At 39.6% G+C, this 26,861-nt stretch overlaps 1 protein-coding gene across 1 annotated transcript in view; it reads left to right on the forward strand.

Annotated features, from left to right (window-relative positions):
* STIM2 (stromal interaction molecule 2) overlaps positions 1–26,861 on the forward strand; it is a 146,661-nt gene that overhangs the window by 61,486 nt on the left and 58,314 nt on the right. Inside the window, exon 2 of the mRNA XM_030564274.1 lies at positions 7,181–7,311. Coding sequence (XP_030420134.1) covers positions 7,181–7,311 — 131 coding nt within the window. The remainder of the gene's footprint in view (positions 1–7,180; positions 7,312–26,861) is intronic.

A 26,861-nucleotide genomic window follows, 5' to 3' on the forward strand; every position in this document is an offset into this window, starting at 1 on the left:
AAGTGCCACATGGTGGGTCTTTAAAAGCAAAACAGCTTAGCTTTCTTCAGTAATATCAAATAACCAGTATTGTGCCAGAATATCTGGGCTTTTCAGCTTGTGTTCTTTTGTCTTCAGAATCACTTCCTGCTGTAGCATTTTTCTATTCAGCTTTTGTATTGTCTTTTTAAAGTCTGTTTTAATTGCTAGAAGGAGGTATTGTGTTTAAGTGGTACTGTATTTAAAGTATAATCTACAGAACTGAAGCAGGAAGGAAGAAAATGGGAATGTCAGTAGCAGAAAACCATATGAAGATGCAGACAGGCTTTGGCATGAGGAATTCTTGTGAATCTATACTCTGGCTGTGGAAGATGCAAAGAAATCCCATTTCTCCATCATAGCGACTTGTAAATTATGCCCTGCTGAATTGTTCTAGAACCTGATTTGCTTTATTCCAGGATGCCTGTACTCGGCTCCAGAATTTGGCACTTTCCACTGTGAGGAATACCCAGTGTACTTCTTGGGGAAAAAAAAAATTACTCACATCTCAGATTGCTTCTCCAGAAATCAGGAGCATAAAACTGACAAATCTGATAACATGGTACCTTTACTCTCTGAATTCAGCCTATTCGTAGAAAAGAGTGTCTTAGAAACTCTACAGGTAAACCAGGCCACCCTCTGTGGCCCTGATCCATGCCCTTTTCCTCTCGGTGTGTGCCCACAAACACAGCGTCATAAACCAGCAGTACTTAAGAAACCATTGTTAAATGCAACCACTGTCTCCCAAATACTGCCCAATACTGAACTTCCCACTTATAAGCAAACTAATTGAGAAGCTTGTCTGGCCATATCCTGACCTCTTTCAGTCAGGTTTCAGTACAAGACAGAGAACAGAAAGGGCACTGATGGATGAGCTCCTGTTGGCCATGTGCATCACACTCCTGTTGAACTTCTCCACAGATTTGACATGATTGATAGGACAATTTTATTTTAATATCTCGATTGTCTATCCTCTCAGAGATTCTCAGCCTTTTTCTTTCTAAGATGTCTTTTTCCTCCCCCGCCCATCCTATAAAAATTCCACAGCCCACCTGTTCCACAATAAACTGGTTTTCTATATATAAATGCCAGAGCTGATTTTGAGGTAGCTAGCAGGGTAATTGCCTGTGGCCCCATGCCCCTGGGGCGCCTGTGAAACTACATTGCTCAGGCTTCGGCCTCAGCTCAGGGTGGCAGGATTCAGGGCCCTAAGCTTAAGACCCATATGATGGGGCTTCAGCTTTCTACCCTGGGCCCCAGTGAGTCTAATGCTGGCCCTGCTTGGTGGACCCCCGAAACCCGCCCAAGACCCCCAGGGCACCCCAGACCCTTGGTTGAGAACCACTGCTCTGAGCCAGATGGGGCAAGAGGTCGCAAGACTTCCCTCCTGAAGATCTTTAAACAGCTTGAGGGAAGAGGCTCCCAAGATGCTTTACCCTTGTGCTGGGGACCTAAGTCTACCACTGGATAAAGAGGCTCTCCTATACTGAAAGCCTTTAGCTTCTGACAAAAGAGGGGGTATGTCAATTTTTTGGGTGTGGGGTTGGGGAGAGAAGGGTTGGTGGCTGGCTTTCTTCCCCATGTTGACCTCTGCAAAGTAATCCTGCTTCCTGTCTTTTATAAGGGGGAGTTCTACATTCCACAGCAGGATGGCTGATTTCACTCTGAGCCAGCAATCACTGTAGTCCTGCTTTTATAGATTTGGTTCTAAAAACCTCCCCCGTCAGTATCTCACCATTGGGCAGGGTTCCTGAAGCCCTGCTTATATTTTATTGAATTTGTTCTAAGCTCTAGAGGAAACCGTGCCCCAAGGGGGAAAGGCTGAGTGGAGTTTCCCTTAGCAGAAACTGGCTCAGTTTGAAGTAGGGTTTTGTGCCACTCTTTAAATGAGAAGCCAGATATCAAAAAGAGGTTTTCTACATGCTTTTTAAAATGCATCAGAGAATATGTTTTGAGACCACAGTAACATGAGATCTGTTCTTTAGGTGTATAAGTTGAAAACTAAAGAACAGGGAGTGTGCGTGCGCGCGTGCATATGTGCGTGCACTGGAATGATCCAGTAATAAGGGCACTGGGTAGAACTTGGGAGAGCTGCCTTCAAGTTCTTGCTCTGTCACAGACTTCCTGCATGATCTTGAGCAAGTCACTTAGCTTCTCTGTGCCTCAGTTCCTCATCTGTACAATGGGGATATTAACATTGTTCCTTACTGGCATGTTGTGAAGATAAATACACTTAAGATTGTGAGGCACTCGTACTATATGATGGGGTGTGTGTAAGTACAGGATGATAAAGTTTTTGAAAATGATACAAATACTTGAAACTAGCAATGGAAGGTGTACTCATTCTGCCTGATTTCTAATCTGTACTGATATCATGGCTTCAGAAGTTCAGTTTATGTTGCTTTTTGGAAGGAAAAGAGTGCAAGGAGTGTGGCGAGAGAGAGAGGGGGAGATTCTAGCGGAAGCTGGTGTCTACCTGCCGATTTCACTTTAGCTTTAACTCTTTTTTAAAAAAACAAATTAAAAAAAAACCCAGAATCACCTTTGGAAAAATAAGATCTGCCTAAATTACAGTAAACATTAAAATTTGTTCAGGGTGCACTAAGTCTGCCTGCTGCCTCTTGAAACAAATTCAAATAGTAGATTAACATCCCTAACTTATTGCCAGAGTTCTACTGTGAGAATGGCCAGTTAGGGGGCCACTTGCCTGAAGAATTCCCTGTGGTAGGAAGTAGGCTGAGTATGGTACATTTTCTGCTGGCCCAGAGATAGAAGACATAGTTACTCAGTGACTTGTGTCAGGTGGAGGGATCATTTCAAAAGGCTTCTGCCGAGTACATTGACTCATTGAACCATAAACTGCAATAGTTTTAATGTTTAATCTTTCATTGACAAATTTCCTCCTGGTGATGGCCATATGTTTCCTTTTAAAATTTCTCCCCCCACCCCCAAAATGCCACAGCTGTATGGTAACTTCTAAGCACACTTTATGCAGTTTTACTCCACATTACATCAAGTGAGTACAACTTTACTTGCATTTTTACTGGCAATACCAGAAGGTTAATGGCAAATTCAACTTCAAAGATGACTATACCTTGCTTCTTAAGAGTGTTTTTTCAACCTTTTTTTTATTTGTGGACTCCTTTAAAAAAAAAAAAAAGTCGTCGTACCCCTTTGGAAATCTTATACATAGTCTGTGGACCCTGAAGGTTCCAGGACCACAGGTTGAAAATCACTGACCTAAAATATGTGACACTATTCCTTTAATTCTTCACATCAGTACAGTTTAGGATTAAAAGTAAAGATGTTGTTGTAGAAACATGACTGCATATCATAGTAGTCCAGAGAAATTGGTCCATACACAAAACCAGCCTGATCACTAAAGTGTAATGGAGGGTTTCAGAACCCAGATGATTCTACCTTTGACACTCTGGATCCAGATAGGAAAGAGTTAAAAGTAGCTTTGCACCACCTTATTGCAGTCCCTAACATTTTTTTAGGGTTTCTGCCTTACTTTAAGATAAATGAGGAAGAAAATCTCCATTTCTTAGAAGTTTGATAAGCTCCTGCCAAGAAGTCACTTGATATTAATTTCAAGTTAAATTTCTGCCTTGCAAACAAGCACCAAAGTAGAGGTTATCCATGTGCGTACTAAGAGATTTTCAAAGCCGTACCTGATTACTCAGTTTTTCCCAAATGAATGGCTTTACAAGGTCTGAACCAAATCTGAGGTTTTTTTTAAATTGTTGTTTTATCTGTGTCCAGAATAGTATTTGGGTGAGTAATGTGTATCTAAAGCGACCTGAAGTGTGCTATCAGCTAGGGAATTGTACTTCTAATTTTACTACATAAAAATAAGCCTTGAGGTCAGACTGATTTTGTTCAGCACATTGCGTGTCTTTTCTTTTCAACCAAGACATGGTTCAACTTCATGTTCCTCACTCTGAAAAGCAAAGAGGAACTTGATCTGCTCTTTAATCTGAGGGAGGTATCAAGTGTTCCCTCGATCAGACCTCAGGACATGTGAAGCCCAGGTTGTCTATTTGTTTTTCTCTTAATAAAAGCTGTCTTTTAAAATACACTTTTTAGGCAAATATATGAAAAGAGGCAAAACTGCACGCATTACATTCTCAGAGATATTAAGAAGTTAATCAACCTGAGTACACAAAACTTTGTGATCAGAGTAAAGCTTTCTAGAATGAAAAGATAATTTGGGGTTTTGGGGGGATCTACTCAACAAAATGTTAAAAATATGTTATAGGTGGAAACTGATAACTGTGTGACCAGATTAGTCTAGGGTAGGTTTGTTTCTACTTGAGTAGATTAGAGGTGTAATTAAATATAAATCCGTCACTCAAACATACTTCTGTGCTATTTATTCTCTTTTTACCTGTTCTGATTTTCTTATGCATGTGGTTCTCTTTTTACTTTCAATTAGAAGAAAAGACTCACCAAGTAGATGTAATGTTATAGTGCAAAAATCATTATTCTGATCTATTAGATTTCTTTTTGTCTGAGATAGGTAAGAGAAGTCAAGGTGCATTTGTAGGAATATGCAAAAAAGTAGTAGTATACTCTGTTGTCTTGCTGACTGGCTGATGCTATAGTACAGGGGTCGGCAACCTCTGGCACATGACTCACCAGGGTAAGCACTTTGGCAGGCCGGGCCAGTTTGTTTACCTGCTGCATTGCCATGTTCAGCAGACCATGGCACCCACTGGCCGCGGTTTGCTGTCCCAGGCCAATGGGGGTGGCGGGAAGTGTCACAGGCAAGGGATGTGCTGGCCACGGCTTCCCGCCACCCCCATTGGCCTGGGACAGTGAACCGCGGCCAGTGGGAGCCATGGTTCGCTGAACATGCCAACGTGGCAGGTAAACAAACTGGTCCGGCCCGCCACGGTGCTTATCCTGGCGAGCCGCGTGCCAGAGGTTGCCGACCCCTGCTGTAGTATAAATTGCCTGTCTTTCGAAGGCGAAGGGCAGGAGACAGGAGCATGAATGGAAACATCTTCCTTTACTATTTGTAGCAAAAACTTTCCAGGTGGGTCGTAGATTTTGGAAGGCAAGCTGTTATGTTAAGCACTCTACATAATGTCTTTATATTTCATAAATGTCATTGTTTCAAGGCTGTCAATTTTTGTATAAACTAAACCTATTCAATGAAGCAAAGGCTGCTAAATAAAATCTGGCCATTTTTGTTTGTTTTTTTTTTGGGGGGGAAAAAAAAAGGAGCAGGTTATTCTGACCATCTTTTCATTCTCTGCACTGCCAAACAGCACTGTGGTGAATCACATTGGCCTGTTATTGAGAGCTAAAAAGTGATCTCGTTGTTTAAAACATATGCTGAGCACTCCTGTCTACAGTCATGACCTAGTTAATGCAACTAGTGTTGAATTTCACTGAGACTTCAATGAATTCTCTTCATTTACCATCACTGTTGGGAATTTGATAGCAGTTGTGTATAGTCTCACTCCTTGTCTTGTCCCATCTGGAATTCCAGAACAGATGTGCACAATCATTAGTGGGATGCAGGACAGTTTGGACATCTGACCTACAAAGGAGGGAGGTATTGGTGCTTACCTAATCATAATCCTGATAAGGTAAATTGTTCAGTCCCAACTACATTCCCTTCTCCTTTGCTCTGTCGCTCTGTGATGCACCAAGCCTTTTCAGCAGCTTTTGTCGTTGACTTTGATGCTCCTATCTTTCTAGCAATGTTACCATAGAGCTTGGAAATAGAGGCTTTTGTAATTTACTACGAGCAGGTCAGTTTGGATGTTCCAAACCTTGTTAATTTTTCCACTCATGGACTGTTGTCACCTTTGGGTGTATTTGTGGATCATCTTTGATACTCAAGCAAATGAGTGTGTACTGGCTTCTTGGTAGCTGTGTGAAAACTTTTGTAGTTCTTTAAGAAACCACCTATGGCAAATGTTCACATGCTGGTCATTTGGACTGATGTCTGTCATTTAAATTGCTGAAGGAATTGAGTTCCCAATTGCTCTGTATAGTAACTCAGCATAGCACGTCATTGTATTTTTGATGGCGAAGGAGGGTGTTTTACTTGTCATCTTGTTTAAGTGGCGTCTTCCACAAGCATGTGCACTTCCCCCTATATGTTTTGGTGCCTAGATAATGCAGTGATGGGTGCATTTAAATGTATGGTATATTAACTACCAGCTGATGCAGATATCCATAAAGGATCTAGTACAATACACCTAGCTAATAAATGGCCAATTGCTATGAGAAGTGTGTGTGTGTTGTTGTTTTTTTTTATAACAGGGTCTGTTGGTATGACTTCACTCAGGCATTTGAATCTCTGCCCCTTTCCCTACACCTGACACAAGGAGAGCAAAGCACCCTGTACCTTCAACACGGCTATTGAAGCAATGACAGGGAAAACCGAAATGTATGATTTATAAACTGGAGTTTTTCCTCCACTACAAGTTACAGTTTCTGAAATGACTGTACAGGACTACCAAGTGTTGTACACAAGGTGTGGCTTCAGTTTTCTCCCTTATGTGCCCATGTCTTGTTTCCTTTCATTGTAGCCCTTTTGCAATAGCCTACATCCAGTAGGTCTATGGATATTTAGCAGACTTTCCTGTTCACTTAACCTGACGTGGACACCAGGACCTGATGTGAAGCCATAACTGTAGAATTAAACTTAGTTACTTCTCTTCATTCTTCTCCTCCTCCTTTCTTCTTGCTGCCCTGCTGGCAGGCAGAAAAATGGATAAGGAAGAGGAGGCACTGGCTCTATTGGCTGTTGCAGTGATCAACCTAAGGGTAGGGGAGAGAAGGAAAAAGTGGTGAGCATACTTAAGGAAGAAAAGAGTATTGGAGGAGAGGAAACAAACTACTCTTTCTTTCCCTCCTCTTTTTCCCTCTCCTCCCTACAACAGTTCACTCATTTCACTCTTTTTTCCTGCAAGAAATGTCGCTCAAGGAGCTCTCCAAGCTCAGCATCTATGACTAAAGGTGTCTACAGTCAAGCCACACCGAATTTCAGTATTAAAATGATAAAGGTGTGCATTTAGTTAATATTTAAAATTGAAGCAGTAACTCATGCTGTGCTTCCCCAAAGAGGGGAAAAGCCATGTTCTTGGTTGGGAATTGACATTTCAAGACACTAAACTAATGGTTGTTTCTTGTCCTTCAGATACCTGTAGTTCATTGAGTCCACCATGCTTTACTGAGGAGGACCGATTCAGTCTGGAAGCTCTCCGCATGATCCACAAGCAAATGGATGATGACAAAGATGGTGGTATTGAAGTAGATGAAAGCGATGAGGTAGGTGGAGGCCTCATTTCTTTCCGTTGGATATATTTTTGTCTCAATTTAAAATACACTGGAAATAGTGCCTTTGAAATAAAACTTCTCCGTGACATGGTTTGAAAATGAATCCTTGTTTCTAGAGTTGTCTATCGAGGATTGTCATCCTTTATATTGGCACATTATAAAGGAAATAAAAGGAACAGTAACGTTTTCCATATAATGTTAGGCATGAGGATGGGGGAAAAATCACGTTAGGCAAATGGTCTCAATCCTGCTTGCGGTGAAATCAATGGCAGTTGACTGGGCCCCAAAATGGTAAAAACAAATCTTATTTTTATGTTTCTAAATGGTTGTTGATGCATAGAAATTTATAAAGGACACTCAAGTATTTTCCTTTTCTGTCTACCCCCACTTACTTGCTCATGGAGTGAATCCTAGGAAGTAAAGAATTCTACTCTTCAGCTCATCTACGGTCAATTCCAGTAGCTTCATCCTGTGGAACGATGTCTTACCCCTTGCATAGAGGGGTCTGAGAAGATGTCACGTTTCCTCTTCTTAACACCAAATTCCCAATGTGTCTTTGCTTCCTTGTTTGTGTATGGGTAGGAAAGAAACCATTCTTGCTTCATGGCAGGCTACCAAGGCCTGGTCATAGTGGACCCAAGCAGTTCCATGTCCATATCACCTTCTGTTCCTCTGTGGCTGCAAAGGTTTGATGGCTCAAGAGTCCAACATCGGAACAGACTTGATGAACCCATATAATAGGGTTTCTGCCTCTGGGCCTCCTCCACTTCTCGGTTGGTGGAACTTTATCCGGGATGTTACAAGCCACAATGGCCTCAGCAGTCTGTAGACCGGAGCTGCCATTAACATCTGCATTACAAATGAAGTCATTCCACTTTATGTCCATCTTAACTAGCAACCCTGTATTCCTTTCCTTAACTCCTGAGGACATAATTGCCCATGATAATTATTTAAGTTTAAAATGATACAATTTAAAATTAATAAATTTAATTTTTGAAATGTTTCTTCATTCATATGAGTGTGTAAGGAACATCCTGGTACCTGAATCCAGGACTTCCATTTCACAAAGGCATGGAGTAGAAAGGAAGGAATAGTCTATTTTGTACCATTGTATGTAGCCAAAGTTTCCTTGTTTATATTATAAGGTACATTTAATTGTATTATAATGTGTTAGTCTGTAAGCCAGAACATTAGTGGCGTACTGAGACTTCTAAAATACATTCCAGTACTGTTGGGATTCATTGCTGACTTCCATTGTGCTTGTGATATATAAAGCTGCAGAAAAATAAAGAAAATACAGAAATATTTGTTGGTGGGAAAACGGCAGAATCTTCTGCATCATATATAATCAAGTGAACCATCCTTGGAACCAATGGAGAATTTTCAATGTTCGAAGAGTCACAAATTCAAAGAATTTTCCATAGAAGTATCAGACCAAACCACAGCAGTTGCTCTATTATATCTATTATTGGAGTGATGGGGGAAGAAAATACACGAGGTCTCCCCAGAACTGTGCATGATAAAGAACAGTGCATGATGGTCATGATAGATGGGGTATGGGAATGTGAAGTGAAACTCTCTACACAGAAGTGAAACTTGCTATACACCAAGTGCTATCACCTACACAGAGCAAGCTGAACATGATTTTTTTCCTTTTTATTTCAGTAATCTAAGGTGTTACTTCTAACTATAGTAAGGGCAGAACAGAGAGTCTTATTTTTAACCATTTTAATGTGTGAACATGAGACTGGGTAAAATACACCTGTGCAAATATTTACTAGCACGACCAGTTTCTTCTGTGAGATGTTAACATGTTGACCAGAAAACCAGGAAAAAAACTATCTGTAAAATAATATGTACAAGGAAGTTTAATCAAAATTGTAACAAGATAAATAAAAATAACATATAAATCAGTGGATTTATTTGACAGTGGGAAGCTGTAAAAAATGTCAACTGCTTCCAGCTTAATTTAAGAATTGTTTATAGTTTTTGAACTTTAATTATTCATTTGACCCCATTGAAATTGCAATAGATTGCATGTTTGAAATCCTACCAAATTCACAGTCCATTTTCATCAATTTCATGACCATAGGATTTTTTAAATAGTCAATTTCTTGATGTCAGCTATTTAAATGTGAAATTTCACAGTAGCAATTTTAGGGAGGAGTTGTGGGAGAGAGGGGTAGCAAGTTTATTGTAGAGGGGGTTGCCGTACTGCTATCCTTACTTCTGCACTGCTGATAGCGGCACCTGGAGAGTGGGCAGATGGAGAGTGGTGGCTGCTGGCCTGCAGCCCAGCTCTGAAAGCAGAACCATTGCTAGCAGCAGTGCAGAAGTAAGGATGGCATGGTATGGTATTGCCACCCTTAACTTCTGCGCTGCTAGTAGCGGGGCACTGCCTTCAGAAGTGGATGCTTGGCTAACAGCCACCATTTTCCAGCCACCCAGGGTACAGAGTAAAAGCACACAAAAGACCAGATTTCATGGTCTGTGATACATTTTTCATAGCCGTGAATTTGGTAGGACCCTAGTCACAAACTTTTTCTCTTTAACACCTCCTGTTGTGAGGAAACATATGTATTGATGTTTGTAGAACATAGCTATGTCAGAGCTATATTTGGTTGAAAGCTGCCAGGCTGTGCACAAGGGATTTGACTAAACAGCAGAATGATACATTATATTCTGGTTCATGCTGCATGGTTTCTACTTACAAAAAAAGCCTCCTCAAAGCGCAATAAGTGTGTCTTATTTTGTTATAACATGCAGTTTTATCAGGAAGTGGAAAATTTAATACTGAACAACAATTTTCTGTTTCATGTTCCATGGTAGTCAGAGAAATTAACAAAGTTAGTTTTTCACCAAGAAAACATTGTCATTTAAAAAATAAATAGGGTTTGAATTAGGTTATTTTTAAGGGAGGGAAGGTAAGAGTTTAAAGTAGAAGGATTGTTATTAATACTATATATTCTTTTAACTTGTGGAAACAGGCCTGTATTTAAAAAACACTTTCAGTAAGGATTCCAGGGCTTCAGATTACCTGTCTGAAACCATGTATTACTCTTTAACTCCTGCTTTCACACTTTCTGCTGTAGTTGTTTACTTTTGTTTATGTACACCAAGGCTCAGTTGTGTGATATCACTGTAGGGTACATTCCTGTATTCAAGTTGCTTTCCCCTTAGTATACTGAGAAATTAACTGTTACACTACACATAGCTAAAAACTTTTCAACCTTATTTTTCAGGGTTTCAGAATTTAACTCTAACATTTGTAATAGGAAGAAAGTTAGCATAAACCCTTCTGGGGGCGGAGGAGAGGGAAAGGAAATCACCATTGTCTGTGCACGGAGGGCTGTTATGTAGGAAGTCAGACTAAGTGATCATATAGTCCTTTCTAGCCCTAAAAGACTCGGAAATTTCTAACACTTCTCTAGTATTAGCTCAATATTTTGAGCTCTTGTCTGAGTAACCATTTGTGTTTGAATCCTCTTTCAGTGCATGTCATCATACTATTGAAGAAATATGCTTAATTTTGCTGGTCATAAAATGGTAGCAGCGATATGTGTTTCTTCCCACATCTGGTGAATAAAGACTTCTGTAATAACATAGAAGTGCATGGTGCTTAACAAACACAGAAAATAAGTTATTTGGGGGCAAGTTAAAATGAGTGCGGGGAAGATCATGATACTGGGGGTGGGTAGGAGAAAGGAAGGATATGGGAGAGGACGATATGAGTATGCAGTCGCTTGGGCCGGCTAATGTGTACTTCCTGTCTATGCTCTAGAGACATATCAGATTTAGCTTTAGTATTTTTTCCCCTGTTAAATCCATTAGCCAATTAGTGTTTGCACTCTACCTCTCTTTAAAGATACGGGCTGTGAAAAGAAACTTAAAGGAGAGGTTGATGCTTAGTGGATGGAGTTGATAAGGTGGATCCAGCCATAGAGTGCAATAGATTTTGCACCTCAGACAGCATATTGTATACCTTTGTTTATGATGGAGAGGCACAATCAGTAAGAGACACATGTATTTGCTATTTTGCATATTGTTTAATTTTCCTTTCTTTGGCTTCCCAAGAAGCTTTGTATTGAAATGTCCCATCAGTATCTAAGTAAACTCATAATGGAATCTTGTATTCCATCAATCAAGAATGTTGATAGCTGCTTCTTGATTTTTTTTTTATTTGCAAAACATTTAATTTTAGGAAAAATCCTGTGCACTACTATACAAAAGTGTGTGCCTCTAGTCACACTGAGTACTGTTCTATGTAGTAACTTCAGGTAAATCACTTAATTCAGTTATTTGGTTTGATTCTTTCAAATGTACTTCAATAATCATTTAAAATAAACCTGTTTGAATTAGGATGGCTTTTTAAGCTTATGTATAGCTTTTGTAGCATGTGAAACTTGGGTGCTAAACAACGTGGGTGTCCCCCTTTAACCAAGTCTCTTATCTGAGTAGTAATAGTTGTTGTTAGGCACTACTGCAAATTAAACATTAAACTGACAACTGCAGCTAGATTTGGTCTCTTTTTGCTAAGTGCCATGCAGACAAAACAATAAATGACAGTCACTGTCCCGAAGAGCTTATGGCCTAAGACAAGATTTAACAGGTAGTTGAGGCAAACAGTGGCGGGGGAGGTGAGGGAGATGTGGTAATATAATAGAATGTGCAGATACTTAGCCAGTGAGTAGTAGCAATCACAGCTCTCCACTTATCTATTAGGTTATGTTTTATAGATGGAAGAGATGAGTTTTGATTACTGACTTGAAGGATGACCAAGTAGTGGCTTATGGATTTTAACTGGGAGCTTTTCTCCATTTTAAGGGATGGTTTGGAAGAAAGCACGAAAGTGTTGGTTGGAGAAATGGAAAATTGGATGACCAGTACTGGACGGAGCATAGATGGGAGCTGACCTTGCATAAGATAATAGTTTGGGTAGGTAAGATGGGGCTAAATTGTGATGAGCTTTGAAAATAGGAGTAAGAAATTGGTGTTGGAAGGGGAGCCAATGGAAGGTCTTAGAGGTCAGTGATAAACCAACAAGATTGTTAGCAGCAGTATTTTGAATATTACTTGAAGGATGTGACTCAGGGTTGTAAGACATCAACCTCAAGGGAAGTGCTTTGCAGTAGGCAAGGCACAAGTTGATCAGAACTTGGACAAGAGTTTTGGCAGTTCTAACAGAGAAAGAAGGTTTTATTGTGGAGATGTTGTGTAGAAGAAAGTGCAAGATTTTAACACTACCAAGGGAAGGGGAAGCCAGAGGAGAGGGCCAGGTCAAAGATGAAGCCAACATTACTGGCTTGAATAACAAGGAGGTTAGTTGTATTGTCCACCGTGACAGTCAAATGGGAGAAAGTAGATGACCTTAGGAGGAAAGAACAGGGCCAAAATTGAGCTCTTGATAAGTTCAGTTGATGGCTGGACAACCATGAGGAGATATCCGTACAACAGGCTGAGATTTTAGTTGAGATGGAGGGAGTCTAGTTCAGAGTAGATAGGCAGTTTTGAGTAATCAGCATACAGATGGTATTCAAGCCTGTGTTTGAAACTGAGATTGCCCATGGTAGGATATGAAAGGATAAAAAGAGGGGTCAGAGGATAGATCACTGAAGGGGAAATCCTCACAGAAAGAGGAAGGGCGGGGAGGAAGACCAACTAAATGAGACAACTGAAAGGTAGGAGGAGAGACAGAAGAGGATGGAATCATAAAAGACCAGAGATGAGGGGATTTTGAGAGTACGGTCAACATTTCAAATGCAGTCTATAGGTCAAGCAGGATGAGGATGGAGTACTGGCTAAAATACTTGGTCAGGATGAAATCACTGGAGAGCTTGATGAGAGCTGCTCAATGAATGGTGGATGGAAGCTAGATTGGAGGGTGTTCTATAATGGAATTTGAAAAGATATTGAAAGGCATGGATTGATAGGAATTCTCTGATAAGAATATGCCAAGTAAATGAAAGAATGAAGTGTATAAAGGCATGATTAGGCCAGCCATGACATATGGGTTGGGGTGCTGGCCAATGAGAGAGAGAGAAGAGCTACAAGTTCACACTGCTGAAAAGAGAACCTGAGTGAGATGAGAGCTGATAATCTACACAGTGAAATGGCGTCAGCCACGATGGAGGTAGCTCCCATCACGGAAGAGTTGAGGGATGACCAGATGTGGACTATGTTGGTCAGAGAGTATAGAAGAGCTAGGAGCCACAGGACAAAGACTCTGGGAGGAAGACCTAGAAAAAGGAGGTTTGAGATGCTGAAGGTGGACATGAAGGAGATGGATGTGAGGTTGGAAGATGTACTTTACAAGAACACTTGGAGATGAAGAACGAGAACTGCCAACCCTGATTGAGACAACGTGAAGCTAAAGACAATGACTGAAAGGCAAGGATTGCAGAATCCATTCCAGGACAATGTCAAGAGCTAATGTGGGCACTCATAAACTAAAAAACAGCATTGTGTGCAAGAAAACTTGCCCTCTTATCACCACAGAAAAGTTAAAAATTTGGTACAAGAGAAGTGACAACAGTTGGTTCAGGGTAAGAAAATTAACAAGGTCCAGTACCAATAAGTTAAATGTGAAACCATTGCAACCCATGTGGTGTGGAAGAAGTTTGGTCCCCTCCCCCATACCGTTGCAAGGCAACGGAAGGTCGAGAGAGAGCCCTGGTTTTGTACCACTGTTCGCACATGGGGGACACTTACATGGACAGGTGTAATGTCTTACAGGCAGAGTTGCTGGCATGTGGGTTCACGCTGGGGGAACAGTCTCCAAACTGCACAGTATGGTGGAGATGTTGTTAAAGTATAAACTGCCTGTGGTAGTGATAACTATTGTGTGGTTACTGAAGAATACCACTTCTGGTATAGACCCAGGAAATGTTGTTTTAATTGGTCTGTGTCCTGTTTCACACTTTAATTTCCTGTGGTGACAAAGAGAAATATTTTTATATTTTGTACCAGTTTTTTAAAAATATAATTAAAATAAAAGCAAAATTAAAATTACAGAAAGATGCTTTAAAAGCAGAGCAAGCATATAATGTGTATAGCGCTGGTGGGCTATACTGGAGAAGGTGAGCCTCCCCTTCCTTCCACAATGTGTACTTGGAGCCTAATATTAATGGTGGTTCAGATAACAACTGATTATTTGAACCACTGAGTACCACTACTGTGGTCTTTGGAATCTGTTGCTGGGTAAGTAAACTTTAAAAAGAAAACACACAAAAAAAATATAATGTAAATAAAGCAAGCGTGTGTGTGTGTGTGTGTGTGTATGTATGTATATAGATAGATATAAAAAAGAAATGGAATATAGGCCTGGGTTCACATGAGTAATTGGTAATGAGTAAGTCCTCATTTCTTGAGAGAGAGGATTAGGGAGGTAAATAGATCAGCAGGCTGGAAACAGACTGTGTGTACTAGCTTAGATAAAACACCCAAGGAACCAAGATAACAGTGGAATAGATAAGCCTGGAATATAAAATGAGGTAAAGAATAAGTTGTGCATGGACAGTGCATGCTGTACAAGAATTAGTTTCTACAAAGTGACCAAGCCAATCCCAAAATGTGTAGTGCAATGCATAATCACAATATAATGTGTGAACATATATAAAGAAGGTGGTTTGCTATGTGTGGTACACCCTATACTCACCTGCTATGCTTGAGTCGGATCGACTCAGTATAACTTTGTTGTATGCCAAATAAAGGAACCTGAGTGTTGAGGACTGGAGTCAAACTGAGTTCTTAGGGAATCAAGTGGAAGAGGTCTGTGGGAAACCCAACAGGATCAAGTCTGGGTTTTTTTGATTGTTTAGTCTTCCTTAGTAATCTGTTAGCAATGAAAGTAAAAGATAGTTATAACATTACCACAACCTAGCTGTTTCTAGTATTTTTAGTTAATGAACCTTTAAAATCAGTAATTCTGGTCTCTTAATTTCCATTAAAGAAACAGCATGACTTGTCAGATTGGAGTAGCTCAGTATGGGAGTAGCCTCACAGTGTATGAAGGCAGGTTTATGATAGGGTTATAGTGGTTATGTTTATTCCTTACATAAAAATTTCTAAATGAGTCATGAGGAGAAATGGGAAGGTACATGAGAACATGGGAATTGCTATAACTGGATCATACCAGAAGTCAGTTTAGTCCAGTATCCTGTCTCAGTGGTCAACACCAGATGCTTCAGAACCTCCATAGTAACAAGATTCTGATTTTAATTCCAGTAGTTAGATTGGTTTAAGACATGATGTCCCTTCCAAAATTTGTTAGCATAAATTATAACAATTCTGGCTATTTTTAACCATATAAACGTTCATTCTGTCTTTGAATATTGCCTCAGTCTTAACCACATATGCAACCCAATTGCAGGGCATATACCTTGCAGGGTTGGCTTCTCCTTTCGTCTTTCTAATTGCTCATCTGTTCAAAAAATAAAGATTTAGGTAAATGTATTTTGGGGCAATATTTTGGTGGTGGTGTTTTTTGGAGCTGGGAGAAGTTGCAGTGTTTGACACTAGTTGAGACTTCATTTTGTGTCAGTGGAGGGCCTGATGGGCTATAATTTTTATAGGACTGCAGATAAGATTGCAAAGTTTGGTCAGAAGTTTATTGGAGCTTACTCTAACATGGGAGTTTATTGTAGCTGAGGAACTTTCTTTAGTTTGGAAGGTGGCATAGGTTCAGACTGGGACTTAGCTTAGCTCAGGGTCTGGTTTACCTTCAGGACCCTATTCCACTATTGAGAAACTTAGTTTGGGTTAGGAGTTCAGCCCAAATTGGGACATAGAACTGGTAGATTTCAGTTAAGGGTTTAAATTACAAGTCTTTCTGCTTTAAAGAGGGATTACCAAAAAGGTGTTTTATTTCATAAGAAATTTGCCATTGGATTGTGGTAAATTTAAATTAACATGATTCTTACACGATCTTAACTTTAAATCCCTTATTTTCAATATTTCAATTGACTCTTAATTTTTTTTTCCTGTTCCCTTTCTCTGCATATCTGACCCAAAGCTCTCATGGTCCAACCATAGAATGCTCTAGTGTGTCAATAAAAATCTTTTAAACACAGAATTTTTTTAAAGTGTGGTAGACGGATTTACCTCACTGTTTAAGAGGGGTTAGTATTGTGGCATTAACTTCTTGTGCATAGTTCTTGAACAGGGCTTGTGTTCCCTTTTACAGTACAGTATCAGAGGGGTAGCCCACCCACAAAAGCTCATGCTCCAAAACTACTGTTAGTCTATAAGGTGCCACAGGATTCTTTGCTGGTTTCACAGTACAGTGCTTAAGAACATTCTTTTAAAATGTTCACTCCTTGACTTTTAAAAATTAAAATGCATCAATTATTTTCCACCCAATGCAATGAACTCTTTCCACAAGTTTATTGTATTGCATTAAAGTGCTGGTGTTTTTTGCTATAATCATGTTCATATAAGGTTATAAGTCTCTTTTTGATGTGCTAAAGTATTAAGATGAAAGAATGACATTCTTTGAAGATTGGACTCTGATCTCTGGATTTTTTTTTTTTTTGGCAAAGTAAACTGCTGCATGTTTTCTGAGAATTTAAGAACCGTAAATGAAAAGACTTCATCTCTGCTCTTCATAAAAGATGTTGTTTGCACTGAACTTCATCATTAGACTTAATGTTTTGTGTTTGTTTTCTGTGTGTAATTTCAAACTCATGTCTTTAAGCCTCCCCCCCCAACCCCCAGTTTTGTAAGGTATGTTTTTTAGGGTTATTTGTAAAATAATAATCTGTGCTGCTCATTATGTGTCTCCTGACTTCATTATAAACACTACGGCTTTTACCATGACAGGTAAATGCTCCGGATGAAATACCCTACCAGCTGAGCTTGTTTGTTACAGTACCTGCTTATGTCTGCACTTATGGTTCAGACGTTAATGGATTCAAATTGCTGACATTAATAGCTATTGCCATGCATCCGACGAAGTGGGTATTCACTCACAAAAGCTCATGCTCCAATACGTCTGTTAGTCTATAAGGTGCCACAGGACTCTTTGCAGCTATTGCCTAGTTTACTTAATTCTGATTGATCAGCTAATATACCTGTTTCCCCTCATTTTTGACTTATAATATAAATTTTTGGTTGCATAGAATAGACATTTGGAAATGAGATAATCCTAAGTATTTAAATATTGCTCATAGCTACCGTACACATCAGGTGTTTTGTGGGAGTTGCCTTCTGGATACAAGTTTTTTACATGCCAGTGCATCTCCTTTGAAAGGAGTGCTTTCCTGAGTTTCTCTTTCAGCTTCTGCACCAAAAGTTGTGAGGAGCAATTGTGTAGCACTTCCTACTTTCAAAGCCTTGGATAGTGCTACCCAGTGCTGTAACATTAATCAGTATTTGGCATTCCAGTGAAATAGTATTCTTATCCCACTGCTTAAGGCCACACAGCAAGTTGGGGCAGGACTAGAACTTGGATATTCTGGGCTCCGAACTCCATGTTGTAGTTGAGGTTAAACGTTAGTGGCATTTTTAATTTATGTAAACATTTTTGAGGCAAGTTGTATTTGTGATGCTAATGAGGGAGAGGGCGAGGGCTAGCTCAAGAGGCACTTGGCAGACTGCTATTTACAACATTGTTGGAGTTCAGTGCTACAATGAAACATCCACTTAAACTTTAGCTCAGGTCTCCAGAGGTTGAAAAGTTACAAAAGTTACTCCAATATGCTACCTAATCCAGAACAGGAGTTTTTATAAATGCTATAAAATTAATTAGTGACCTGGTAAGAGTATTTTATGTGGAACAGGCCAGATTTAGAGAAGAAAATTTTCGCAGACCAGATCCATGCGGTCTTCCAAAATAATAGGATCTGCATACTCCTTAAAGTATATCTGACACTGTTTTCAGACATTTAAATTTTCTAGTAAAACATCTTGTACTGTCTCTCTAAATATAGTACCTTATTTTAAGTATGTGACTTACTTAGAACCAATTCTTTAAAGGGCTACTGTAAACACTGACATGCTTCTAGGTGTTACATTTTTATGGGTTTTAGCTTCAGTGTTTCTTTGGTTTTGGTTTTCATATTGAATTTTTTTGTGAGTTGTCAGTGCCTTTTTTTCCCATCTCAACTTCATGATCTTAAAAGGCACTATCTCTGGTGAGCAATTACGTTGGCTAAGATGATGTTTGCTCTGTTAGACCTTATTCATTTTACCTCCCTACTTAGAGTTATTTTCTTAACCTCTTCTGGCCACCATAGCAAGGAACAAAAATATCTACCTATCTATCTCAGCCTTTTTTTATGATATCAGTCTCTCCCTCTGTCTAAGGAGAACTTCCACACTGGAGCCAACTTGGACACAAGAATACTTTTAAAGAAAAAAAAAGTCTTTTACCAGTATGTTTTGTTCTGTTGGTGGTAGTGAAGGTACTTGTATGTTAAGAACTTTATTCTTCCTAGGCTGAATACTACTCCAGGTTTCATTGTGCACTTATGTGACAATCCTATGTTTAAGATACTTTTACTATGGAGGTCATTATATCTCACAATCAAGATGAAGACAGTATTATGGAGGATCAAAGTAAGAAGGATTTGCATGTGACAGCAAAGCTCTTATTTAGACCTATACAGTTAACGAACAATAAGAACACTTACTTAAAGTGAAGACATGTGAGAGGTAAATAAATTTAAGCAGTCTGTTCAAAACTCTCCTTTGTGCTGGTATGCTATTTCCTTTGTAAAAGGATGCTGTCAAGTACTCCTAATTATTTGTAATATCCTCTCAAAAAAAAAAAACCTAGAATTTTTTTCCTTACACATTTTTATTCATTTTTTAAATTTGTTTCCTGTTTTTGTAATGGAATTTGAAATTAATCTGGCTTTCTTGTTTGTGTGTTTGCATTGCCCATGTTTTCAGCAGAGTTCTGGGAATATAATTTGTTAACTTCTGCTCCCTCTGCTGGCTCTGTAGCAGCAAAGCACAAAAACATTGTAGATTTTATAAACAGTAGCACTCTTTACATTTTGTGAAGGCCCAAGTGGTTTATTATTCCTTTGTATTGAATTAAAGTACTGTAGGGGAAGACTCTGAACCAGAAGTTTGTTTCTCTTTAAATGACTTGGCATCTCCTTTTTTCTTAAGAATAAAGCAGAAAGAGCTGGTACCTCCATGGATGGAACTAGGAGATTTCCTATTTCTCAGACTTTTTCTTTTAGACTATAGTCGCACGTGTGTATGTATGTATAGATACCATGTGAACCAAGAGGAGTATACACCTGAAGCTCTTTCTAGCTAGTTCTACACTATATTACAGTTAGTTTCTTCTGTCCCCTGAATATTGCGATTTGGAATCAGTATTGACTGAAAACAAACCAGATCTGTGCAAGGCATCCAAAGAATGATCAGACTAAAAATAATGTGAGAATACAGGCTTCCAAGATCTCAGTGTACTTGACCACATGCTCACTGGGTTTCTTAGAAATTTTTAGCTTTTTTCCTACTTTTACAAAGACTGCTGGCTGCTTTGTATGTATGCATTCATGGGGATATTGAGCCTTCCTACTGGATAATTCCAGTGTCTCCCTCTGTGGCTGCACCATAATTTTTAAAGCATCATTATGAAATAAATACGTAGATATTCTTAATGGTATGCGTCCCACACGCTTCTGAATAGCAACAAAAAGGCTGATCAGAGACTTGTTCCTTTGAGCATTGGCCTGCTAAATCCAGAGTTATGAGTTCAGTCCTTGAGGGGTCCATTTAGGGTTGGGGCAAAAATCTGTCTGGGGATTGGTCCTGCTTTGAGCAGGGTGTTGGACTATATAACCTTCTGAGGTCCCTTCCAACTCTGAGATTCTATGATTCTATGAAAACAACTACTCTTCAGCTGCTTGAGAAGCTATGAGTTGTGGCAGACATGCTGGCTCTGTCTTCGGATTCAAGAATGTGGCATTCAATTTGTTTATATTTGGTCCATGTTCAGAAGGTTATCACAATCATAAGAGCCTAGAAACTTCATTTTAAAAATAAAATTGATTCTGCATAAATTGATGTCTTGGATCTTTACTCTCCTAGCTCTCCACTTCCCAGTGTCAAGTCAGTGTGTGGATTTTTATCCCAGGCCTTTTTTGGGGGGGCACTTAAGGTTGTCAGGCTTCTGGTTTTCCACCAGAGCTCCCAGTCGAAAAGAGATCCTGGTGGCTCCAGTCAGTACTGCTGACTGGGCTGTTAAAAGTCCAATTGGCTGCCTGCAGCAGAGTAGGCTAGGTGCCTTCATGGCTGTGCACAGTTTCCGGGAAGCTGTCTGCATCTCCCTCTGCCTCCTAGGCGGAGGGGCGGCCACAGGGGCTGTGCGTGCTGCCCCCGTCCCGAGCACCAGCTCCGCAGTTCTCATTGGCCAGGAACTACAATGGGCAGCGCACACTTTGCAGAGACTGCCAAATTAGGTGCTGATTGTTTAGAAAATAACTTTAATGTGCCAATTACATATGCCTATCTCCATAGTGTCAGTTACCATCAAATTGACATAATGTTATAAGGTACTTAGATGTATTTTCCTGTAGTTTTCCTGCATTTTATAGCAGTTCTTTGGTGATCATACAGAAAAATGGCCTTGATTATTGTCTTCCAGAGAATGAAAGGGTTATATATATTTGCTGCAGACAGGAGGAAAGCAGACTTTGAGTGGCTGATTTAGACTATGAAGACCAAACTACTCAGAATGTGAGACCACCTTAAATAATTTTGTCTAGAATCAAGAAGACATAGGTGGTGGTAGAGAGCAAAATGATTCCTATTCCTTTTTTTTTCCCCGTTCTTTTTTTTCTTGTTAAAATAATTTGTTTACTAAAAGTGGACTGGGATAGGATGGGAATGAGAAATTGGTCCCAAGTCTGTGCACTTACTGCAGCATATGAGTTGTGATGATTATCCAGCATTGCAGTAACTGTGCCAGTGTGATAATTTCTCCACATACTCCACAAACTAATCTGCTCACCAAGAGTGGTATCTCCAACAGGCTATCCCTGGCAAACTGCTGCAGTTGGGATGCACTTTTGGGTCAAATTAAAAGTACCTGTTCGGTTGCATTCCAGTCTTGTTACTAGTTTTGGTGCTCAATAGCCAGTAAATTATCACTGTCCATATTCAGGCTTATGGCCTGACTTTCAGAGGTGCAGAGCGCCCACAGTTTTCAGTGACTTCAAGTGGAGTTATGGGTGCTGAGCGCTTCTGAAAATCAGGCCCATAATGAGTATTTATTTAAAATGAAACCATTCATGTCTTCTGAAAAATCTCTGACGCCCCCAGCAAAAGAGAGAGAGAGAGAGAGAATCTGAACATAACATGCCCAGGTTTTACTGCGTTTTTACAATAAATACATCAGAACTTTGAGGCTGTCTCTATAAACAACATAGAAAGTGGTGAAAGGTACAAGCATGCTTTTCTTTATAGTTCACCATTAACTATATTACAGTATCATAGCATAATAACAAACTTTTCTAATCTCCAGTCAATATATTTGTAATCACATATTTTTCATACTAAGATTTTTTAATTTTCAGGACTTTCTCATGGTTTTTGGTTTCAGTTGTTACTGATTTTATTTAAGGTGTTTTCTTTTGGCTGGTTTTTCTTGTAAGCAACTATTTTTTTTCTAAGATAAACTTATTAAAATTAATTGCATTGTTTTGATTTGAAATGAGTTATATGACAAGCCCTGAACGGTGACTTATTTCACCTTGGGGCAATAATATGGACATTAAGTATCAGAGGGGTAGCCGTGTTAGTCTGGATCTGTAAAAGCAGCAAAGAATCCTGTGGCACTTTATAGACTAACAGACGTTTTGGAGCATGAGCTTTCGTGGGTGAATACCCACTTCGTCAGATGCACGTAGTGGAAATTTCCAGGGGCAGGTATATATATGCAGGCAAGCTAGAGATAATGAGGTAGTTCAATCAGGGAGGATGGGGCCCTGTTCTAGCAGTTGAGGTGTGAAAACCAAGGGAGGAGAAACTGGTTCTGTAATTGGCAAGCCATTCACAGTCTTTATTTAATCCTGAGCTGATGGTGTCAAATTTGCAGATGAACTGAAGCTCAGCAGTTTCTCTTTGAAGTCTGGTCCTGAAGTTTTTTGCTGCAGGATGGCCACTTTAAGGTCTGCTATAGTGTGGCCAGGGAGGTTGAAGTGTTCTCCTACAGGTTTTTGTATATTGCCATTCCTAATATCTGATTTGTGTCCATTTATCCTTTTCCGTAGAGACTGTCCAGTTTGGCCGATGTACATAGCAGAGGGGCATTGCTGGCATATGATATATTGGTATATTATGTTGGTGGACGTGCAGGTGAATGAACCGGTGATGGTGTGGCTGATCTGGTTAGGTCCTGTGATGGTGTCGCTGGTCTAGATATGTGGGCAGAGTTGGCATCGAGTTGGTTACTTAATGGCAAATCATTCAGATAACCTCAATACTAGCGTGCAGTATGGCAAGTACTTGTACTAGTGCTGAGAGTGAACAGGAAGTTTACTTTATGGTGGACAAAATAAACAAGTATTAAAAAATGGCTTAATTTATTTTTAATTGCAGTGTTTGTTCCTTAGTTTATATTTAAAAAAAGTCTTTTACTGAAAATGAAATGTTTTCTCTTTGGTAACCTTCAATTTAAATTGAAAACTGTAATCACTAATTGCACGAAGCTTGTTTTCAGAATGATTTCTCATGAAAACTTTTACGTAGTGTCTACATCACAAGTTATTTGTTGATACTTCAGAAAACATTGTACAACTGGTTCATTATTTATGTGGATAACAAGAATAATCAGAATTGTTAAAATAGGGATTACATAGAAAAGCTTTCGAAGCGATAGAAATTCTCACACTTCAGGATCTGAGATGACTTCTAATGAGGGTTAGGAAGAGTTTTTCCCCATGGGAACGGTTTTTTCCACAACTGCTTTCTGCATAGTTTCTTGTACCCCCTTCAAAAATATCTTGTACTGTCCCCTGTCGAAGACAGTACACTGGAATAGATGGAGTACTATCTGATCCAGTATGGCAATTTCTGTGTTTCTGTTTTGTGGCAACCTTTAATTACAATAGCACTTCTGTGCAATACTGTAACTTTGCAGCTAATTTTGTGTATAATACGGCAATGTTACTTTAAACTGTACAATTATCAGTTTTCTCTTTCTAGATTTGTATCACAAGCTGGTTTTGCTTTACTCATCTGTTATATTAATAATTCATGTTGCTATAATAAATGGCCCCAAACACTTTATTTTAGCTCACCTAGGTTTAAGTAATTATTTTAAATCACTTGGCCAAATTCAGTACTTTTCTTTGGGAGCAAGACAATACGGTTTGTGTTTCTTTTAAAATTAGAGGAATAATAGTCATCAGCCTTCTAAGCTATGGCTGTGGTGGTTTGGCCAGTAAGAAAAAATTGTGAACTGCCCAGCAGTATTAGCCATAATCAGTAGAAGAGGCAAGATCAAAATCTATGGCTTATTGTGTCTCCCAGCCCAATATACTTGTGATAGACCAGACACTAGTCTGTGAAGAATGTGTCTGTGTCTTGTACAAGAATTTTATCTGAATTGTAGGCAGCGATTCAGTGCTGCTGCTAAGTGCTCAGGATGTCAGAATAAATAAAAAGAAATTAAAATACCCTCTCAGATATATTTAAAATTAAAAAAAAAATAGTTTTTTAACATGACTTGGAAACTAACTTGTTGCCTTGCTTGTATGTTACATCACGTTTTCCTGTTCTGACATCTGGCTTGTGTATTTACATTGTAAGCTCTTTAGGGCAGAGTCCACCTTACTCTGTGCAGTTTCTAGCATAATGATACCTCCAGTGTTATGGTAATACAAATATTCATAACTTTCAGGCTTCCCTCTCCTTGTCTTCACAAGGCTCTTGTCAGATGAATTGTATGAAGTGGCTCTGCAGAATGAAAGTTTCTAGATTAAATTTGCATAGGTAATATAAATGTGTAAAGATGAGCTTTGAAGTAGCATGGCGTTAGAACAGAGCTGGTAACTCTGTTAAAACATTACAGGTTTTAAAGTCTGCACTTATGCCAGAATTCTGTACCTTTGCAATTGGTTTTAGTTTTGAATATCTATAGCAGATTGCACTTCACTTAATTGCACTTGCATGTGGCAGTACAGATGTTTTCTTTTTAAAAGCCAAAGAATATCCTGGCAGAGTGGGTGTGAAGGGATACTGGGAACACTATTTGTTCCTATCTCTATAGTAACATGCTTCCTTGGATTCTTTCCTCCGTGTGAACAGTTCCTGCTGTGAATGAAAATCATGTTTAAAGCGTGTAATGATTCTGTGTATCATCAACTTGGAGCACTACAACTTACTTTGCTGTTAAACATGATGATAAAACTGATCTTCATACCAGAGGTGGTGTAGGGCATGGTCTTGACCCATTAGGGAATTTGAAAACTGTCTGTATTGGTACAGGAGTATTGTTCCAAAAAACCAGGATTTGAAAATAAACCTTAAATACTGGATACTCCTTTTGGCCCAAACAGTTGCTTTAAAAGAACATTGCAGATATTTAGACTGTAAGACTGAACAATCATTTTTGAAATTTAAGAATATGTTCAAATCTTTTGCTTTCTGCTTTATCTTATAACCTTTTGAACTATGGTTTACCTGTTAATATCATAAGCTGTAAACTGACACAGTGCCACACAAATCTTTATAACAGACTAATAGACCTCTTTCTGATTCTCTTATGTGATTGGGAGGGACATAGTAATTTCCGTGCCAGAATGGAACATCTGCTGTGGGAATCTGTAATCCAGCATAACCTTCTGATTACTCCTCCTTCAGCATCTCCTTTTTTATCCTCCTTCCCCTTCACCCTCTGAAGGTCCCACAAAGTGCTCCTCCACTCCCCCTACACCTCCATTCCTCTACATCTTGTCCTTGGGTGACTTCATTCACTTGAATGGTTTCAGTTACTGTCTTTGTGTTGGTAGATTTGAGTCACCTACCTATGTCTGATCTGGTGTCACTCCGTCCAGTCCTACATTTTATGCTAACCTTTCTTTTTAAAGGCTCTATAACCTTTCCTTTTAGAGGACTCACTGACCATTTGGAGCTGAAACTGAGCTTCTTTCCTCCTAACCTTTGCACTCCCCCTATTCTCTATTCCTGTCAGCCACACACCATCACTGTTCTCTTTTCATCCCAGCCCCTAGCTGGGGGATCTTCATGTCCAGGCTGGAAGACTCCTGCCTCTCCTTCCTCCCACAACACAGCAAAAATCTGTCCTTTTCCTCACTCTCCTTCCATATACGCATTTGTTCTTAACCTTGTAATATTGAGTAGCTGTATTGATGCTGAGCTGCCTATTTGTGATGGAGATCTTCTTGGAGCACTAGAGAACATGGGCAGGAATGTTTTAAGTCTTTTAATGAGGGGATAGATGTGCTGAACTTTTTCAGTACGGGAGCCCTGTTCAGTATTGAGCATTTGCTGTTTAGCAAAACACAAAATAATGTTTAATTAGTCCAACTAAATTCTCTTAGCCTTGCTCAGATTTCATTTTTTCAGATTGTTATAATCCAATGAGTCCTCTTGGAAAAAAACAAACGAACAAGGAATGTAGAACTGATATATCTAGTGAGAAAATTAAAATCTCTCCTACCCCATCCAACTTATAGTAGACAAACCATGTAGGTCTCCTTGATACATCAGAAGAATAAAGGCTGCAAACGTTTTCTCCCTTTGCATGTAATTTAAAATGAAAGGAAAAACAGGAACTTATCTGTAATTACAGTGCAGTTCACCTGAGCACATGCACCATGAAAATTTTTTGCCTAGTTTTGCATTTTGGCCTAGTAACATAAGGATATTCAAAGTTCCTGTATACGGTACTATTCTTACTCATCAGAAACATGAGCAGGGTACCCAAACAAGTGTATAACTCAGCTTGCTTGGCAAACCCAGAGCAAGAGTTTGGACATAAGTGGAGTGCTTAAACTATAAAATTACTTGTCTACACTTGCCCTACAATGCATGCATATGTAGCTACATGGTGAATTGAAAAGCTATGTCCATACTGGGGGTGCGTAGCCACATGTCAGAGTGAAAGGCTCTGGCAGCAGGGAATGCCCGGCAGCGGGAAGCTGCACAGCTCTTTATTTGCTGCTAGGGCCTTTTCTGCAAGTGGGGAAAGGTTCCCTTAGCATCTTGTGGCAGTGAAAGTCTCCAGCAGCCAAGAACTGCCAGAGCTTTCACTATGGCAAGGAAAGGCATCTGGCAGCAGAGAGGCAGTGGGAAACTAATAGCAGTGTAGATGTGTTAGGCAATTCTTGGGCCATGCAGAAAGCACAGGGAACAATATGCACAGGATTCAGGTGCGTCTTGACTCACCTAATCTGTGTCTCGCTGTTTGTTGTTTTATATCTCATCCCGGGGTGCATGCAGTGTCTGTACTCCACACTGCTCTCAGTGTAGACAAGGCCTAGATTTTTATTACTATAGCACCTAGAAGCCTCAGTCCAACAGATCCAGGACCCCGTTATGCTAGGCTTAGCACAGGC

This window comes from Gopherus evgoodei, chromosome 5 (genome assembly GCF_007399415.2).
Source record: "Gopherus evgoodei ecotype Sinaloan lineage chromosome 5, rGopEvg1_v1.p, whole genome shotgun sequence".
Classification (NCBI taxonomy): Eukaryota; Metazoa; Chordata; order Testudines; family Testudinidae; genus Gopherus; species Gopherus evgoodei.